Source organism: Calypte anna, chromosome 12 (genome assembly GCF_003957555.1).
Source record: "Calypte anna isolate BGI_N300 chromosome 12, bCalAnn1_v1.p, whole genome shotgun sequence".
Classification (NCBI taxonomy): Eukaryota; Metazoa; Chordata; class Aves; order Apodiformes; family Trochilidae; genus Calypte; species Calypte anna.
The window spans coordinates 14,140,824-14,161,833 of record NC_044258.1 but is presented as its reverse complement, the minus strand read 5'-3'; the positions used below and the strand labels follow the sequence as shown (position 1 = coordinate 14,161,833).

The 21,010-nt window shown below is 44.4% G+C and overlaps 1 protein-coding gene across 5 annotated transcripts in view; it reads left to right on the top strand.

Moving 5' to 3' along the window:
• The window catches only part of CADPS (calcium dependent secretion activator), a 203,624-nt gene that overhangs the window by 78,867 nt on the left and 103,747 nt on the right, over positions 1 to 21,010 (top strand). For all 5 annotated transcript variants that reach the window (XM_030458293.1, XM_030458292.1, XM_030458289.1 and 2 more), the window contains exons 7-9: positions 14,672 to 14,783; positions 17,510 to 17,649; positions 19,623 to 19,689. In XM_030458293.1, the coding sequence (XP_030314153.1) occupies positions 14,672 to 14,783; positions 17,510 to 17,649; positions 19,623 to 19,689 (319 nt within the window). The remainder of the gene's footprint in view (positions 1 to 14,671; positions 14,784 to 17,509; positions 17,650 to 19,622; positions 19,690 to 21,010) is intronic.

Below are 21,010 nucleotides of genomic sequence, written 5' to 3'. Positions count from 1 at the left end.
GTGACTAAGAATGGCACATAAGCCCTGACTGAGGGGGAAAAAAAAAGTGTTAATGACAGGCTTATGTCTCTTGTAGCCATAGAGACATAAATTTGTGCCTATACGTAAGTACTTTGCTAAATAGGGATGGAGTTAAGCATGTGCTTAAATAAATACTTGTTTGAGTGTCCATTTGAACTGGTGCCATCAGGTATAGGTACATAATCTGATCCTTACTATCAGGGTTTTGGCTGTCCTACAAGGAAGGGGGACAGCTGGCAGGAACACATTCCAGTGGCCACAGCCAAGGGTGGAAGAGAGGAGCTGGGGAAAGCTTCAAGTCACTCGATTAAAGCTTTGTCTGAATCCACTTTGCTTTGGTCCAGTTCAAGGGCAGAGTCTTTTTCTGCCTTCTTTGATCTGGTCCCCAGATCCCCAGCCTTGGCCTCATTTTTGGCTTTTTTGTCTTACCCAGATGTTGTTGCAAGCCTGCTAGTAGTGATTATTTTTTGTTCATTTGAAAAGGGAAAATTATGAATGGCTTATTTCCTTTCCAATTTGTGGGATTAGTTAACTTGAAACACTATCTGTATGGACTTGAGGCAGTTTTCCTCTGGTTCACTGCAGGGATTTCACACTTAAATGCAATTCTTGGTGCACATCCTCACAGTGGAGCATTGCCAAGGTGACATAAAGCCTCCTCTGGCAGTGAGGAGCAATGCAGGAGGGACTGCTGTGGTGTAGTCCCTCTCTGTCCCCATATCCCACTCCCACTAAGTGTTAAGACCCCCAGCACTGTTTGGCCAGGAGCTTCCCAAGCTCATGGAAGGAAAGCCAGATCCACCTGGCTGTGTGACATGCTGGTGCACAAGCACTGCAGGCAAGGAGCTCAAGAGCAGCTGATGCAGGCAGGAGGAGAGCAGAGCTGAAGGCAGACTGCCTGCCCTCCCTGGTTTCCTCCTGCTGAGGCACAGAAACTGCTGATGCTTTGTGCCCTGCACTGCGAGGAGCAGGAATCTGCAGTAAGCGATTTAAAAACAATATTCCCAATCAGGGAAAGTGCTGCAGCCTGGCTTACTTTTCAAAAGGCTTCAAAACCTGCTTCAGAGAAGGAAGTAGGAGAGCTGCGCTTGGAGGAAATTTCCATAAGAACCTGCAGTTGTCACTCTTTTAAGGGCTTTTTATTGCTTCAGTGGAGAAAGTTGGCTCTATTTAAGGGAAATTACTACTACTCCTACTGGAAAACATCTGATGGGTTAAATGTGCGTGCTTAGCTTGCTCTGATCATCCTACTTCTGCTCAAAGGGTCTGCCCTTTCTTATGCAAGGCTTCTTGCTGTCAGCCATAGGACCCTTTATAGAAGTGTTGTTTTGAAAATAAGGGCTGCAGGAGTGAGCTCTTTAATTGAGTGGGTCTTTTTATCATAATGAAATGTACAGTGTCTGGGCATGAAGCCATCAGCCCTCAGGAAAATGCAGCCAACACTGAACACTGCAGCTTCGTATGAGTTATGCAAGTCCATCACACTCATCCTCTCTCTTCACTGGCTTCAGATGTCAGGCTTGAAGCCTTCTGGTTTGCTCCAGCAGTTGGGGTGATAACCTATGGAAATGCCTTAAGAGGAGATTGAGTTTGACAGTTGTGTTCTTTGAGGGTCCTGGGACTTTTTACTTCCAAAAGCAGCCACCCAAGCTGACACTTTAGAATAACCTTCCACAGAGACCATCACAGGAAGTTTCTTCTTTCTTCCTCTCTGGATTAGAAGTACTGCTTTAACCTTGCTTTCCCTCCCAGATACAGAAAACCGAAACCCTGTGAAAATAATTTACCACACTTACATTCTCCTCTTCAAGAGAAAATAAACCTGATGTGACATGTTTGTCATGTTACTTCATACAAGGCCTGAGGGCTCTCAGGTACTCTGGTGAGAAGAGGAGTGATGGGAAACAGCTCAGAGAAGTCCTGGGTGCATTTTTGAGCTGTTCTGCCTTGCAGACAAAAGGTCCATGGTCAGCCAAAACCACCTTCTGGAGTGTCTCATGAAATGCTGGCATCACTCTTTCTGAGGTCATTGACAATGTGTTTGCTTGTGTACTTTTTATCATAAGCAAAACACTTACTGATAAAGGGACTGGATTAGGTAAAGCACACTGGGCTGCTCTCCAGGGGAGAGCAATCCCACAGCATCCCATGTTTTGTGTGCTCTGGCAGGGGATGCTGCCTGCCCTGGGGGTGAGGAGCACGCTGATCTTTGTCGCTCTAGGAAGAGGCAGCAGCATGTACCAGGGCATCAGATGAGTTGTCTGTGAGAAATGTGGCTCTCAGGATGGCAGTAAATACTGATCTTCTATTTCTTCTCAGGCTCTGTGTTGGATTCTTGACATTTTAAGACCAATCCCTTCATGTGAGGATTATCTGCCTCAGCGCGGGTGCAGAGGATGGCACAGTACTAGAGAAAGCCAGACTGAAATAGCAAGGGTTATTTCAGATCAGGCTTGCAGTGTATTAGTAATGCTTTTAATAAGTTGTGTAAGAAAAAGCTTTTGTATTATGCCCTAACCCACAGATGTCTCTACAAAATATCCAAATCCCACTACAAGCACGATTCTCCCACATTTGGCTCTGCACAACTCTGACACAGCCTTTCCAGGAGCTGTGTTTGTAAAGCCTGAGAACAAGGTTACCCAAGGGGTCTGGGAACAGCACAAAAGGTCCAGCCACAACACCCCTGTCCTACTGTCTCTTAAGAGGCTCCTGTTTATATTTAAAGTGACCTGTGCTTGTATCAGTCCTTCCAGGCTGTGCCAGTGATTCATCTTCTTATCATATTACCTTTTTCTGATGTGAGCAGAGCAAAAGAAAACAAAAAGAGCCAGACAACAGCAAGGTCCTACGTGCCTCATAAAGAAGTGATGTTTATTTACCTGGACATATTTCAGCATGCAGCTAAGTCTCATTCTCCCCTGGCTCACAGTAGTGACAATTGGGTGCGTTGATGGGAACTGATTCTGATCTGAACCGTTTGGGTTAAAAGAAATAAATAACTTGTGGGGGTGGAATCTGTCCATCCTGTCTCAGCATTTTGGCATGCCCAAGAAGGGATGGAGGACGGGACTGTTCCTCTGACTCTTGAAGTGGCTACATTTGGAGGTTGTACACTCCCCACCCCCCCTTGCAGAGCTGTCTCTTCAGGATTAGTGCAAGAGTTGTGGAGTAGCTCAGAGTATGAGAAGTGAGGATGGAGCTTATTTTTGAAGGAGAAAAGATCATTCTTTATTGCCCCCCCCAGTTTTCTTAAGTATGTGCTGTGGGGCAGTGCTTGAGAGAGGACACTCAGGAGACCTCATCTGCCTCCATGTCACTTCTCATGTTGTTTGCCATGACCAAGTGCTTGGGCCCTGTGCCAGAAATTCACTGTTGATAAAGTAATGTCTTTGGAAAACTTTTAAACTTCTCCCTCTCCATAGCTCTAGCCACAGCTCTAGGAGACAGAGGTGTCCTGTTTTATCTTGGTGCTTGTTCCTGATGCTGCTCCCTGATTTGCTTTCAAGGTGTTCTGATGGCTCAGCTGCTTATCTCTGCTGCCCCAGGCTGTCCTTGTTTGAATCCTTACACCAAACCTCCAAACTTATTACTCAGTGAGGGTCTTAGTTTCAGGCTGGTGTGCCTTATCCCTCCGAGCCCACTGTCTGACTTCAAAGAGGGACAGAACTCCACAGCATCCTTCCTCAGCACCATTCAATGACCAATCTCCTACAGGATGCTCCCTGAGCAGCACAGGGAGAAGCCCTGTGGGAGGGGTGTCTGTCAAGCAGGGATGCCCTTTCTCTCTTTGCAAAAGGGAAAAAAATCTGGTTTTTTTATTCAGAACCCCCTACCTCGGGTCCTGGAGTTTGGAGTGATGTTTAGTGGCTTTTCACAGAGTAGGAACATGGTAAGAGCGTTTGTTTCCACTGTTAGTTGGGAGATGCTGTGATGCTCATGGTAAAACGAGAAAAGGGCCTTCTGAGATGAGCTTGCAAGTATGAATTCCAAATAAATATTCTGTGTGGAGAACTAATTTAACTCCACTAAGCTAAAGAGGTTTATACTGATGTGATTGGGAGCAGATTGTAGCTCATAATTCATGTTGTGCATTCCTCAAGACAGCTGTTGGTGCTGTGCCTGGTAGGTCTGTTCCAGGTACAAGTGGTTCTGCAGTCCAGGAGGCCGGCCAGGGCCTGTGGCACTGCTAGTGTGGCTGCAGGCTCTGCAGAGAATCAGCTGCATTGGAGTGTCCAGCATCACCTGGGAGCTCTGAGCCTCTGCTATACTCAGAGCTGTTGCTGTTGCAGAGTTGTCACACCGTGGCAAAGCTCAGGCAGAAAACCTGCATGGCAGCAAACTTTTAAGCAGTCATACATATCTAGATTTGCATTCCTAGCTAAGCCCTGTGTAAGCAAAATTCATGATGTTGGGTAAAAAAACAAAGCAAAAGGCAATTTTATGAGTTAGCTGCTCATTTTTCCTTTTTTTCCCCCCTCCTTCCTGTTCTCAGTGATTTCAGCATTAAGTATAAGCTTAGTTACCCGGACTGACTGTCTTGCCTTTCCATGCATGATTTAGTTGCACAGCTGTGCAGATGTTTACAGCTCTTTTACCTCAGGAAACCTCCAGGAGGCTTATGAAAGTGTCAAAGCAGGTGACTGAGCCTAACATCAGACATTGTCACTTCTGAGATACCACCATTATGCCTGGGGTGAGACTCTGAGCATAGGGTCCATCTGTCCCAAGGCATCTGTTGGGGAAGTGTCTTCCAGGAGAGATCTTCAGCTTTGCTCTCTGCAAGACCAGTGTAGATGCTCTGAGCCCATGATGCTGCTGGGCAAAGAGGTGACAATGGCAGGGACAGGAACTTCAGGAGGGTTGGTTTTAGCCCCTCTGTCTAGGGCTGAAGGGTAGAAAATGGAGTCCAAACCCCCTTACACAAGATTCCTTCACTTACAGCTATTTAGCATGTCCAGGAGCCAGTTTTCTGTGTATGGCTTTGCACCCAAGGGTTCTGCTGTTAGTTCTGTTTGACCTGCTCTTTGTGAGTGTGATGGTATTTCCATAATGCTCCTGAGATTTATGCTAGGATGTTACTATATTTGAAAGTGGATACTGTGGGCAAGTCATTAAGCACAGCAAAAAAGTGCACTAAAAAGTTATTACCCAGGTGCAAGTGTGTGATCTATTATGGGAAGTCTTCCTGCAAGTGGTTTAGTGGCCTTTTTAATTAGAAATTCAGAACCTCTCCTGCTGCTTCCTTGCAGCTGCTCTGCAGGAGAGACTCTTACACAGTTCAGCTGCTGCCTTGGGCACCATGGGGAGACAAAAATCTATTTAAGCATCTGATATTTTCCCCAAAATAAAGGCAAGGCCCTGTTGCAGTTCCCTTACCCACACTGTCACTCAGATGACCACACTACATGGTGTAGCATCCTGAATGTCAGTGCCAGCATCTTCTGGGACTGCAGATGGGGATCCCAGGTATGGTTCTGCTCCCAAAGGTTTTGTGTGGGGTCCCTCCTCTCTCCTGTTCTATAAATGTTACACTGGAAATTGTGTTGAAGAATAATGCAGGCTTGTTTCTATAGACTTTCCTCTTGTATCTGCGTCCTCTGGTAGCAAGTAAGTGCAAGCTCTGGCTGTGTTTTCCCTGACCTTTAGAGCTTACATAGTATTGCTTTCACATAGATTCTCTGATGTCTAGTAAGGGCTGAGCTCATGCACCTTCTCTTTCACAGATAAATGTCTCTCTTTTGTAGCCAGCTGTCTAATTTCTTGAGTGTTTGGATGCACTTAGGAATTATGTATTCCTGTGATAGCACATACATTCAACTTTAAGTATTCCAGAAGGTGTGATGATGCCCAAGGCAATTTTCATCAACACCCGTCTGCTTCATTGCTCCTATGCATACAACCTTAAGATGGGATGGTGAAGACCAAAAGGACATTGAAATGAGACTGGGACTCAGTGATCTGAAACAGTGCTAAATTAAGAAGAGGAAGGCAGAACAAAAGTCCTGGGATACAGTCAGTCTTCTTTTTTTAATACCTGTGGTTGGTGTTCTTAAAAATAATTAAGCCATGCCTTAGCACAAGTTCTGCACATCACTTGCCAAGTGAAAGGCAGGGAATGAAGCATGTGAAAAGTGCCCAGTTGTTGGTTTATTTATTAAGTGCTATGTACAAGTAGAGCACATTATTATTTAATTGGGTTTACTGCTATTGCTGGTTGCAAAGCAATGTAGCAAGACAGCATGCTTTAAAGAAGCTGGTAGGATGCCTACTCCTTCTTGGACAACCTCTGGAAGAGGGAATGATTTAATTCAAAGGCCAACCTTGACAGTTATTTCTCAATATTTTAGCTGTCCTTTCTGTGAAAACAAGGTGGGGAGGCCTGTTGCCTTTTTGAAGGGCCTAGGTCTCCCAATGAACAACAGCACTATGTGTGAGAGCACCTGAAGGGAGCTATGTACTGTTGTACAAAAAGCAAAGAGGACAAGGCATTCTCATGGAGAGGGGCTTGTAAAAAAAAAAAACAAACCACAGCTCAACCAAGGCAGCATTTTGTTGAACCCTGTCCAGAACAATTTTAAAGTGTTTCTGACTGAAAAAGTCCACAAAAGGTGGGACCCAGGGCACAGGAATGTCCTAGACAACTCATCAGCCTTTCACACATGTGCCAGAAGACCTTGTAAGCAAATAAAGCCAACAGCACACCCAACAACTCTCACACCAATGCTTAGGGGAGGTCAGAAGAGGAATCACAGCAGCTACCCAGCCACTGCAGCTGGAGGAGGATCCCTCATCATGTCCACCAGCCCCTGGTTGCTGAAGGAAGGATGAAGTCCTGCAAGGCAGGGGTTGCTGTGTTTGTTGTCACACGTGTCTAGGAATGGATGTCCCCCAGCAGCAAAGGACAGGGTGTTAGTGGCTTTGTGTCCCTGGAACCCGGAGATGCCAGGATGTCTTTGCTTCTTGCTATCAGAAGTTAGGGAAGATAAAGCCCATGCCAAGTGTCTAGCTGGATGTGACCTTCCTGTCCTGGGCCACCTAAGCAAAAAAGTGAGTAGTGGCACAAGAAGAGATGATCTCTCACCTCTTGTTGCTCTTTTAGCTGATTTTAGAAGGGTATCTTTTGCCATTTTCTCCTCTGTTTAGATTTAGGAAATACTTCACTGCTCTCTTCTACTGAATCTTATAAAGGAGGTTCTAGACTGTGTTGGCACAAACCCTGTTACCTGTATTTCCAGGCAGAGGATTTTTCTCTTCCATTGTCTGTCCTTGTGAGACACTAAGTCTCTATATCAATGGCCAGTGCATGTTCTTGGTTAGTCTAAATCATAACGAGTCCTTAACGAGCTGCAGGGCTCCCCTTTGCAGTTGTGTTTTCTTCCAGGGTCATAAGTTTTGGTATAAGTATTGGACCACATCTGGTTGAAATAATTGCTCTGTGAAATGAGCAGTGCTGTGACTGGTTCAGTGGAGCATCTTTGGCCAAAAGAAACTTTTGATTGGCATGGTTTGGTGCTGCAGTCACCTTATAGAAGAAGTGGTAAGAACCACAGATAGTAAATGCATGCAGACCCATTTAATGAATGAAATTCTCTACCTCATGCTTCATCCAAAGCAGATTTACTGATAAAGTACATACGTAGGCAGCCCTTGTAAAAACAATTATTCTTTCACTTCAGACCTCCCAGTAAAAGGTTGTTGGGCTTACGCTTCCATTTCCTCCTGCTGAGCTTTTTTCCTGTAATTGTAATATCACAGCATTAAGCGAGAGCACAGGGCATTTGAAAATCAGTCATCATTTAAATCACTCCAAATAGTCACGCAACTTATTTTCCCTGTTAATACCTCAAAGCTTGTGGTGAATAGCATTGCTATAAATTCTCCTCCAAACCAGCCAGGGGATTTCTTCAGTAAAGCACAGCCTGGGGGGAAGCAGGCTGGGAGGAGTGCGTGGTCCTGTGCTTGGTGCAGGCATGGCAGAGGGACATCTCCAGGGCAGGAATGCCATCTCGTGGCCGTAGATAGCTATTATGTGATGAAATCCATCTCCCATCCCTTCTGACAACTTCCCCATAACACTTCCCCTTTGCATCAGCTATGCTCTGGAAACAGAAATCAATCTCTGTGTTGTATGTGTAGCAAGGATCATCTTTTTTTTTTCAGTTCCTAAAGCTGTGTCGTCGGTCTCAGCAGCTCCTCTTGGCTGCAGTGTCCTGGCAGCCAAGTGACACGGTGCTGGCACAGGAACGGGCTCTGCGGGGCCTGCTTGTGAGCCACAAGCAGATCAAGAGCAAACCTTCACAGGTTTTGCTTTGCTGCAGTCTCTGTCAGCTTTACCCTATTCCTTCTGCACCTTGCACACTCCGACGCAGATGTGATTCTCTCCTAGACATATTTCTCACAGCCGGAGTGGTGCCATAGCCAGTTTGAGGATGTGGGAGTTGCAGCTCCTGGAAGGAGAGATGGTGCCTTTTGTCTGCTGTCTGGTACTGCTGGCTGCATCATGTTAAGCAAGATGGTGTCTGAGTGCATGACATTTACATCATGTCTCGGTGCCATGGGAATGAAAAATGGATGGTCCATGAAATGCTGGAGGTTGGAAGACATCCTTAGCTACAGCTAGGAGGAGCCCAGTCCTCAGGCACCTGCTGGTTTTGCTTAACTTTTGCATTCTGCAGTAGTGTTTTTGGCTAACTGAGCACCCTTTTCATAAGCAGTATGATTTCTGATGATGTGTTTTTTAGCAGAAAGAGTATTGCTTGGCAGAAATTAGGACATCATAGGAAAGAAGGGATTTACTTAGCCTTTGGGTTGTCCCATCAGAGCAGAGGCCAGTGGTTGGTGCAGAGATAAAGCCTCACATTAGGTAGCTCCAGGAGAAGGCAGGCAGAGGCCCTGCTGTGTGCCAGCAGGGATGCCCACTTTTCAGTCTCCTGCACAGTGGCTTTGTTGTTGGGAACAGGTTTTACCAGCATCACAAACTCTGCACAGGAAAGTCTGAGATGTATCAAGTCTGTTTGTGCTGTCACTCCTAATTCAGCTCAGTTTCTTCTGAGGGGACTGGACTGGAAGGCTGTTCCATCAGTGGAAAGGGAGGAGAGGAAACATGTGAGCAAAAATAGGCTGTGTTGTCACTCTGTGTCTGATCACTTTGGTTGTCCTGTTCTGAAGGTGAGTAAACACATCACACCCTTGCCATGGGAGGAATCCCAGAGGAGGCTCTGCAGCTCTTGGCCATTAAGCTATGTTATGGATGCAAACCAGTTGCAATCTGTTTCTACAGGCAGAGTAGAAAGGTACTTTCTTAGCACCTGAATTGTATTTCCTGTCTCATGACAGTTTTACATGAGCAAAAACTCAGAAGGTTCTTTGCATCCCTATGTATCCTTTGAGACTGTAATTTAAAATCTTTCTCATGGACCTGCAGCATCCCCCTGCAGCAGCAGAAAGACAAGGGCACCTTTGGGGCAGGCTTTATGTCATCTGCTTGCTGTCTCTAAACTAGGATGAGGCAAATTAAGGCCTAAATTCACCAACCATTAATTAAATCTCTCCTCATTACAATAGCAGCAGTCCAAGGCAGGTGATTTTCTACCACTGTGATCTCTCTCATGTCTCGGCATCCTCTCCTGATAGCTGCAGATCAAAACCTTTCCTCAGAGCTATAGTTCCATTTGAGGCTCTCTGTGGCATGTGAAATCCAGACTCAGACCCATAAAAACCACCAGATGGATTAAATGAATTGCCATTTTCCTGGTGGATGGCTGATGTGTTCCCAAGGACATGCTACTGGCCTGGGAGGGGACAAGCATTGATGCTGACTCAGTTATGTTTGAAAACCAATACTGAGCAGGTGGTTCAAGAAATAATTAATACATATCTGACCAATGTGCAGGAATATTTTTCTGCAAGGCTTTCTACTTAACCAGTAAACTTGTAGCCATCAAAGCAGAAGGGCTGCTTCTCCAGCATTATTTCTGTGTCCCAGGATACTGCTGTGTATGTTGGGCATAATGCACACCTGGAAGGAAACCTCCAAGGGAAAAGCTAAGCTCTCCTTTAAGACATGTTTTTAGTTTTATTATCTGCTTTTTTCGTGTTTATTCCATTCAAGATGTCAAGCAAACCTGTTTCCATAAATATGTCTAGAGAGGGGAAAAAAGATGTCCTCTGGCAGTTTTGAAGCCCATGAAAACTGGTCATAGATCATGTTTAAATGTCAGCCTCATCGAAAGCACATCACTCTCCAGCTGCTCCCATGTTATCCCACTGACAGGCCAAGCTGGTTAGCAGGGCTGATTCATGGCCCAGCAGTGTCATTCTGTTGCACTTGTTCATTATTTATAAAAATCACAAGTATCGATGTTTTAGCCAGATCAAGTTACAAGGACAATGATGGAAGAACGGTTATATCAGGCAGGGACTAAGCAGACTTGCTGGAGAGCTCAGGACATGACCTAAAGAATTTAGTGCATTCTCCTGGGTGTTAACATGGATGTTCACTATTGGGAAGGTCATGGGTAATAAAGTTTGGCTTAGAGGAACTTAAAGAGGTGAATAGAAATTATTAAATCAATCTCTCCCTAGGATCGCTGAGAGAGATATAGATAAGGCCACATAAGTGGGGTATTGTAGAGGAAGACATCTAGAAATATGAAGGCACTAGGTGGTCTTACTTGTTTTGCCCATAACTTGGGAAGGGCTGAGTAATGTCAGCCTAAAGGTTTGCCAGAAGATGGCCAATGTGTTGCTTGAAACATCTGGTAACAGCTTGGTCTGAGCAGCATGGCACCTGTATGAGCAATGGCAATGCTCTCCCTCTTACACACTAAGTCTACAATGGTGGTTTACTCACTTTGCTTGTAAAAGGTAAAACAAGGGCCAACATTTGTCAAATTAGCACCTGGGACATGTCATCCTCTGGTGCTCTGCAGCTAGAAGAGTTTAGCCGTTCATGCTAAGTTTGATGCCTAACTAGAAGCTCTGGAGGTGGAGGTAGATCCTGGTGATACCACTGGAAAAGCACAGGTGCCATAAATTGGGTGATAATTCCAGCAAAGCCTTTATGTATGGCCAGCTCCACGTTTTGGGATACACTGGGCAATAAGAAGTGCTGGGCTGAGGGTTACAGGTGGGATTCAGACAGTTAATATGGTCCTAACTAAGAAAGTACTGTCAGGATTTTTCTGCTTTTTTACTTCTTTTCTGTGGCTTCTAAATATATATTACCTTTTGGCCAGAATGACTTTGTTTGTCTTTGTTTACAGATATATGATTGCTTTGAAGTGTCAGCATGATCTCTGTGATATGGGGACAATACAGTGTGTCTGCTTCATGAGATTTGTCCAGAGTGGGACCCAGGGCACTTTCCCAACAAATAATTACCCCGCAGTCATAACCTGCTTAATTATTAAATATGGAAATGAACCAATTACATTGTTAGTCCCTCAGAAGATCCTTATACCTAACTACTGTCCAGAGCTAAATTTCTGAACAATAATGTAAAACACAGCACAGATAAATGGCACATTTAGGTTGAATACAAATGATGTTTCAGTGACATGAATGATGGCCTTATGTTGAGCATCACTATGGTAACTAATGACATCACCAGAGGCTTCAACCTGCACAAAACCCAACTCTGAGGGTCCTTTGGTATTGGCACAAATCTTTTTGGGGGTTTTGGGAGTATGAGTATGTCAGCATCACAGTGTTGTCAGGGGTTTGCCATTTATGTTTACGGTCGTTTGAAACATTTATTCCCTTTGTGGTTAATGTTGTTCCCATGAAGGAAACCTAATGAAAATTACTGTTTGTATTTGGTTAGTAACATTTGTTGATAACATATGGTCTGGGAATGCTTCAGCAAATAAGAGCTTTTTAATAGTAAACAGAGATATGAGTTCTATAAAGCAGATGCTGTCAAAATACACACTGTAAAACTGGATATTTCCTTACTTTTTCCTCTTACACCCAAAAATAGATTATCATCCTCCTGGTGACAACAAAGGGGCTTTTTTCTGAGAGAAAACATAACCTGTGACCTGAAGCTGCAATTAGAAAATCAGATTGTTTCTTGGTAATTATGTTTAAAACATTTATTATGTAGCTGATGGATTTCACATGAAAAAGGTTCAATATTTGGGTTCTGACTGGACTGGTAGTGCTGTTGATAATTTATGCCAAGCCCCTGCTCCCTGGCACTGGTGGCAGTGTTATTCGTTGTCATAAAAGAGGGAATGTGTGGACCAGTGGAGGAAAGAAAACTTCAGAGAGAAGATGACAAATGAACTGAGATTGTTAAATCATCTCTGCACTGACCATGCTCATCTGCTAAGTTCAGTTGGACAAAACTTTCTCAGAGGAGTGAAGAGCATAGAACCATACTCCTTCAGCACAGGAAGGAGTTATTTTTCCTGATAACTTTCCAAATACAAAACTTGCTGTTTGTTATTTATGTTTGAAGAATGTGTGGTCACTGGACCATGTGTCCTCTCAGCCTTTTCCCAGTCATTTCAAGGGAACTGCCCTTCTTCAGCAGAGGACCTAATCTGAGCACAGTGTAAAATCATAGAATCATAGAATCATAGAATTAGCTTGGTTGGAAGGGACCTCAGAGATCATCTAGTCCAACCCTTGACCCACCGGAGCAGTTGCTAGACCATGGCACTGAGTGCCACATCCAGTCTTTTTTTAAATGTCTCCAGGGACGGAGAATCTACCACCTCACCGGGCAGTCCATTCCATAGCCTGATCACCCTCTCCGTGAAGAAATTCTTTCTAATATCTAACCTAAACCTCCCCTGGCACAACTTAAGACTGTGTCCTCTTGTCTTGTTGAAGGTTGTTTGTGAAAAGAGTCCAGTTCCCACCTCGCTACAGCCTCCTTTCAGGTAGTTGTAGGCAGCAATGAGGTCTCCCCTGAGCCTCCTCTTCTTCAGGCTGAACAGCCCCAGCTCTCTCAGCCTCTCCTCATAGGGCCTGTGCTCGAGTCCCTTCACCAGCCTGGTTGCCCTCCTTTGGACCTGTTCCAGGACCTCTACATGCTTCTTAAACTGAGGGGCCCAGAACTGGACACAGTACTCAAGGTGTGGCCTCACCAGGGCTGAGTACAGGGGAAGAATCACCTCCCTGGACCTGCTGGTGACGCTGTTTCTGATACAGGCCAGAATGCCATTGGCCTTCTTGGCCACCTGGGCACACTGCTGGCTCATGTTCAGTTTCTTGTCAATGCAGACTCCCAGGTCCCTTTCTGCCTGGCTGCTCTCCAGCCACTCTGTCCCCAGCCTGTAGCGCTGCATGGGGTTGTTGTGGCCAAAGTGCAGGACCCGGCACTTGGCCTTGTTGAACCTCATCCCGTTGGAATCAGCCCAGCTCTCTAGTTTGTCCAGGTCCCTCTGCAGAGCCCTCCTGCCTTCGAGTTGGTCCACACTTCCTCCCAGCTTGGTGTCATCTGCGAATTTGCTGATGAATGATGAAATGTCATTAATAGCACAAGGGTGAATAGACGTGGTCAGTGGGATATGGTATCATCTCTCACCTAGGTGACAGTGTGTGTTCCATCACATTGATCCGAGGTGCTACTCATGGCACACTCTTGTTTTCTTCTAGTTTGCAAGAAGTATATTCCATGTGATTATTCCTCAGGCTTGCTTGTACACTTTGCATGAATTTTGAAGCGTGCTGAATTTTCAGGGTGTCTGAGAACAGCATAGAAATCTAGCTCAAAATGAATTATTAAAAAAAAAATAGACAAGAAAAGAGAACAGGTTTTATCTGCAAGTTTCATGTTGGGCCTCTGCATGACTGGGTTTTCAGGAGCATCCTCCTTGTGGTTGGGCACTTCCCCAGCCCTTCCTCTTCCCTTTGTATTCAGCCAAGCTGTTCTCTACTAATGAGGGCAAGTGTGTGTGGTTTTAGGAGTGCTTTGCTTAGTGCTATGTGGAAGTTTCTGTCTGGGTTTCTTTTAATAAGTTCCTAACTTTCTAAGCTGTAGAAACAAAGCTTGAAATGCAACAGTGAATTCTCCAACCTAAAAGGATCATGACTTTTTACCCCTTGGTACAGAAGGGATTTTCATGTCTTCTCTGCTTCTTTCCCAACTGCTTTCCAAGCTGAGGGACCACCTGGGGGATGACTGATGAAGTACAAATAGTAGATGGTGGCTTCAGTTCATTGTGTAGTTGGAGAGGTGGAGTGGCTTCCTGGCCACTGCCATCCCATCCCTAAGGAGATGATGTCCTGCTGTGCAGGCTTATGCTACATGCAATGGCTTCAACTTAAACCAGGGCTGAGACTGAAAACAGGACCTGGGTTAAGTTGTGGCTAAACAGACCTCCCTGTCAACCTGGAAAGTCAAGAGAAGAGCAGAGGCATGAGTGATTACAGATGTCCTAGTTGCAGGTTCATCCTCAAGAACTGGTGTGACTATGCAGGGTATTGCTGCAGGAGACATATTGTTCACTCTAAAAAAGTTCTCTTAAATCTGGTTTTGTGCTGCTCCGTCCTGCATTTCTCTAAGAAGATAATTATGTCCTTGTCACTCATAAAGCCCAACCACTTTGGTTTGTGCCAGTCAGAACATTTTTGGTTAACCACTGCATGCCCAAAGTGTGGTGTTGTTGCTGAACATCTCTCCTTATTTCCACAGCTGGGGCACCCAAGGAGATTTCACGACAACACACGCGCTTCCTGCAGTGAAGGTGAAGCTGTTCACAGAGAGCACGGGAGTGCTGGCTCTGGAGGACAAAGAGCTTGGGAGGGTAAGGTGGCTTTGAGTTTAATAATCTTTCCTCCTGGCTCTGCTTTCCTAGAGAAATCTCTCCTGTACGGATATATCTTTGGAGCACAACGTGCTCTGATTTTTTGCCAACCTTCAGGAGAAGGGAGGGGGAAAAGAAAAAAATTTAAAAATCAAGTTCTCCACTGCTGGAAAGGAGTGCATCTCGCATGCTGTCTTTGTTGAGAGTTTTTAGTGGCAGCGTTTCAGCTGGCTGTGCCTGCTCTCCACACAGGCAGAGGATCTTGTGTGCAATATTGGCAGTCCGGAAAGCCTTAGAAGTTGCTTACGGAAATGGACATTCCTGAGGCAGAAAAGGGGATTATGCTGAAGCAAAAAAAAAAAAAAAAAAAAAAGAGAAGGGATTTAAGTTTGGCAAGAGAGCGTTAAGCTGCTCTCGTATCTGCTGAGCAGCCGGTGCACGGTTGGAGCTTTTGAAAGCTCTGCCTGAGGTACTCACTGCAATGGGCTGGAAATCCTGGCACCCCTGGGGATTGTGGCTGAACTGTTGGTTTCAGTGGGGCTGGAGTGGGGAGCAAAATGTGGGTGTCCATTCCCCCCATAAATTGTGTTAACAGCAGAAAGCTCAGGTTCCCAGTGGACTGGCCACAGAATCGGTCGACCTCCCCACCCCATATCTGCCCCTCATCTCTGGTCCTTAAACCAGGGCCTTGGGACTGGTGGCCCACAGCTACAGAATATCTTTGGACAGCCCTTTTCTGTGATGTGGGACCCTTCAGTCTGCATCAGCAGAGCTTTTCACCCAACGGCCATGATGCCAGTCAGAGCTTACTCCCCTGCATGGTTACACTAGCTGTAGACCCCCTTGCTTTCTAAGTCTTGTTTCCACTGGCAGCCACAAATGGTGCTGACTTTGCTGGTCTGGGGAAGCAACTAGATATGCATCTTGTTCTGGAGAAAACATCAGGCCCCAAAGCAACCCCTCCTGACCCGAAATGCTGATGAGCCAGCACCACCAATGTTCTTTAATTCCTGGTCCAGCAGGAAGCCATCCCTCTGCTTGGAGCTTCTGTGGACTGAAGGGGGTTGGGCCATCAGTGGCCAGGGCAAGGAGCTGGGTGGTGATTTCCTCTGGCCCATGGCCACCAGCACTCTCAGTTGGCCCAACATCAAAGGGATGCTCAGTGTGCCTGGAGAGGCTGAGAGATGACGCGTGTCTGCTCAGGCTGCATCAGAGTTTCTTTTATAATGAAATAATGGAACTAGGAGCGTGTTAAGCCCTTGGTTTAGTTGTTGGAGTGGGCACAAACCTATCAGCACGAAGAGCAGAGGGAAGCAGGTTTTATACACAAAAACACCCGTGCTCAGCTGCCCTTTGAGAAGCAGCTTTGTGCTCTGCCAGGCATGTACAATGCCCACTTTCTATTGCAAGTGTTAAATTGGCAAGCAGCCAGCACGCCTCATTTCACCACTTTTATCGAAGGGAGAGCTGGAAAATGCTCCCAAGCCCTGAACTTGCTGGATGGGCAGCTGAAGGCATGGGAATACATCCTGGCCCTATTGAAGCCGGTGGCAAAGCTCCCGCGGATTTCAGTGATGCCAAGACTTCATCTTCTGAGAGCAGGGAGGGGAAGAGCCATGAATAGCAACACTGCTGAGCAAAGTTTGTGCTCCTTTTAATGAAAAGGAGTTAGAAATCAAAGTAGAGAGCATCTCAAACACCCTGAGTGGCTGCTGCTTCACTGAGAGATGTGTTTTGGTACAAGTCTATGTGCTTGCACACCATGCCTTACAGTGGGGGTCTTTGGATGCTGCTCTGAGTTTGGGTCCATCTGTGCTTGTAACACCACTCTGCATAGAGAACTCACTTTCATCTTCAGGATTTGCTTAAATGTGTTTTTTTTCCAAGAGTGATGTAGTGGAGACTGATGTTGCTCAGTTATCTATGAGACCAATAACAGCTCCAGATTCCTGCCAGAGAAAGCATTATTCTAATTCAATAAAAGAAGTGATAAATACTGTTGATGAATAAGGGTGAAGTCAAGAATCTACTTATGTTAGCCTGAGTCTTCAGAGGAAGCAATAAAATAATTTGTAAAATCATTCATCAGAAGGTAACAGTGTCAAGGATATTTTGATGGAAAACAGCCCCTAGGTGATTGACTCAGCAATAAAGTTTAAAAAGCAGAGAAATACAAAATTATGGGCTGGGCTGGAGTCTGGCACTTCTGAGAATGAAGGCATCAGAAGAAGAAAGGGAATAGGAGGGGACAGAATTAAGCTACCTCAGAGGACACATATTAAAGCACCAGGAGAAAATGGTGAATGTGGTGTAGTTCTGGGACGATACTCTGTGGCTTGCTATCTCAGGGTGTTGCTCATTTAAGGTGCTCATTTTAGGTAGAGATGAGCCCTGGGAACAGCACACCTCTCCCAGGAAATGTCAGGAGAGATGGAGGATGACTGAGTTGTATGAGGCTGAAACAGGGGCATTGCAGTGGGCAACCTCAGAAGAAACTTGTTGCTGGATTGCTGATCACAGCAGTTCACCATCAGGCCTGTAGTCTACATTCTAAAAATATTGTAGTCTAAAAAAAGCAGTAAAAAGCCATCCTCACTGATGGGAATAGAGATTTCCAGGCCGACTTTTAGAGGGAGAGTAGCTCATCTGCTGTGCTTTTGTTCCACATTAAAACCCCTTTTGTGAATAATTTTTCCTTTTAACATTGTTGATTTTGACACTTGCAGGTTGTTCTCCACCCTACTCCCAACAGCCCAAAGCAATCCGAGTGGCACAAAATGACTGTTTCCAAAAACTGCCCAGATCAAGACCTGAAGATCAAGCTTGCAGTGCGAATGGATAAGCCTCAAAACATGAAGCACTCTGGGTACCTTGATTTGAATTCCCTTTGTTTTGAATGTGCAATGGAGAATGTCTGGGTTTTTAAGATTCTGGAAGAGAAACTGTTTCTCCAGTTCACAGGAAGTCAAAATGAAAGATAAATATAGAAGTGGCATTAGTTCAGTCATTTATAATGCACTTTCCATGTTCTTAGCATAGTCTGTGTAATGAATATCAGCCAAACAGTTTACATTTTAAACAGTATTCCTCAGAAAATTGCTAGGTTATTTTTTTTCCTGTAAGGAAATAACAGGTGAACTGCCTGACTCTCTATTGAGTATGATACAATTTCCTCAGTTATTCTGTGTTTCCCATCATTGATGGGTCAGGACTAGAAGCACAGTGCACTTTTTGCTTGAAATAAACTTCGTTGTGCTCATCATTATTTATAGAGAGATACACAGAACAATTAAATGGCAATTGCCTGGAGCAAGACTGGAAGGTCAGAAGGGAAATATGAGTGCCAGGGGATCTAGGGCAAGGTTGATCTCTGGCTGCCACCTTTGTGCCTTGCAATTACAAATTGAATCATCCTTGGGAAGATGTAGCTCACAGCATTGGCAAGGCTTTCCCCTGCTTGCTTTTCAGAGCTGAGGATGTGATTAAAACTAGAAGTTATTCAGGAAAATCACTGCTTCATTTAACACTTTCTCCAGTATGTTTTTGGTTCTATGAAAGTAACTTCATTTTGGTTTTATTTTCACACTGTTTTGATAGATTCAATCCATTATTAGATGGACTTCATATTTCTTTTTAATTCCTTCTCCTCCTGTCATCTCTGCTAGTGAGATCAGAGCCAGTAGCCACATATGAAGTCTAATTTTTCCACCACAACCACAGGCAGCAAAAGCAAGAGAGGACATTTTATCTGTCATACATGTTTCTTTGACAGCAACTGGGCAGTCCTGGCTTTTCTCAGGCTTTCTTCAACTAACAGTGGATTTACAAGATGCTGCTTTAAACTACCTGGTTTAGCTATAATAGTAGCTTGCTGTCAGGGCTGCAGTTGTCATTCTGTTCACATTAGTGGCAATAACAAAAAACATAATTATTGACCTGTTCTTGAACTAGGCAAAGGCTCAGTGCCCACATTAGAATAATTTGGAGTTTTGGAGCTTGATCGTATTCCAAAAGTATGTTGAATCTCTGCTGCCAGAATAAACCCCTACCATAACCAAAAAGGAACTAATATAAGAACTAATATAATTCTAATGATACAGGAAACATATTAATGCTGAGTAATATCCTTGTGTTAATTATTATTCTGGTGCTGCCACTGTTTTTGCCAGTGTTTGTATTACAGTGTTGCAGTGACTGCTTCATCACAGAGATTAAATGCTAATTTTGTCATTAATTTTTAAAGTTATTTTTTCCTTTGTAGAAAACAGTAAATTGGATTCTTCTTAGCAATTATTTAGTTTGCTTTGAATATCTGTAGCCAAGGGATTTCTAGGGATTCATCTTAAGCTGTTCAGCAAAGAGACCTGGTTTAGTCTGTGTACTGGCTACTGGGATCCCAGGCATTGGTTTTGATTGTATTAAGTATTCCTGTTTGACAGCTCCCCTCAGCCAGATGGTTTTGTGAAGGCTTAAAGCAACATTCAAGATTTCTCTCTCTTAATTCTTCCATTGCAAATGTATTATTTACCCATCCCACCATGTTGTAGCCATTCACTGGCATTAAAGGGCTCCTAAATTCTGAGCAAGATGTGAAGGACAAAGGGAGAATTAATACTGTGTAACTTAAATTAAGGCTCTGGGAGTTTTTCATGTCACTTTCTTTACAGGTTATATATTCGTGCTAGAAATAAACACATTCATGAACACTGCTGAGCTTAAGGATCTTGTAATTGCTGCTGCTTGCACATTAACTTCAATTTCTAAGTGTAAAAAAAGCAAATTGAAAAGCAACAAGATATAGTCACTTGTGTACTGAATTCAGCTATTCTTTTCTCCTAGGTATTTGTGGGCCATTGGTAAAAATGTTTGGAAGAGATGGAAGAAACGTTTTTTTGTCCTGGTCCAGGTAACAGATTTAACTAGGTGTGATCTTAAATCAGAACATGAGATATTTAAGTCTTTTCTCTGGCCATTTTCAGTGCTGTGTAATTGATATTGAGCTGTGGTTCTGTGTAGGGTGTGTGTTAAGTCATGGATTTTTTTCTAAACCTGTGCATCTTCTCAAGGATTACCCAGTTGCAGACCTCTAGCCACGAGTTTCCAGACGTACATAAATGTTTGGTGAAAGGGAGAACCAAACCAGTTTTGGTGAGGAGTTAATGAGATGAGGAGGAAGCTCTGTCTGTTTGTCTGAAGGTACTTGGGTGCAAATGTTTCCTTTCAAGGTAAAATCTGAAGGCCATTGAAGTCTACAGAAGTTTCATCACTGACTATACCAGAGTCAGTATATCTTTCTTGACATTTCTCTTCTCTTCATGTTCATTACTGCCTCACACTGTCTACAACTCTCATCCATCATTTTTCAATGTTTTTTTTCTTTTTTGTTTTTTTCCTTTTGCCTTTTATTTACTGTCTGGCCTCCCAATTTCAGACCTTTATATTTGACCGTGGTTAGGAATTTCAAGGAAACAGGCAGATGATGTCCTCTTTGACCAAAAGAGAACAAAAAAGATACAAAAAGGATCTCAGCAGTTAACTTGGGCTGTTAGCTTTTCCCTCACCTTCCCCAGGGCAATTGAAAGCACTGCACTGGTCACAGAAGTGTGGGACCCCAGTCTGAGCCACTCCATCTTCACACCAACCTGATAAAGCCACAGATTCCTCTTGGGTCCATCTCTCCCTCCCTCCTCTCTGGATTCCCCAGGGTCTCCAATTATGAGAAGTAAAATCTTTGTGCAGGATCCTGTGGTGAAAGCAGCACAGAGATGCTGTGATGGAATAACATGAAATCCACTGGAGGTCTTGTGCTACCACAGAACCAAAGTGATTAAGCCAGAGGGAGAAATCCTACTGCTGATGAAGCAGCTGGCAGCTCTGTCACAGATGGGACAGGATTTCACCCATGTGTAAGAACTGAGATGGTGTAAACCAGTTGCCCCAGGCTCCACATTTGGGATAGAGTTTGTTTGTGTGCTTGCTTTCTTGTGCTGCTAAGGGGAGGAGTCCACATAGTCCATCTTCTACCTTACACAGCTGGTTTCTGTGGTCCTAAATCACCTGGTGTAAACTGATTAGTTTCTTTCGAGTAAATTATTGGTCCAAATTCAACTGTTTCAGGAGGACTTTTCATTACTTCCATAGCACAAAACTATTTGGCAGGCCAGAAAATCCATCCTGTGGAAGAGATTTATGATGGTTGTGAGCCGTGTAAGTAGGAGCCCATTTAG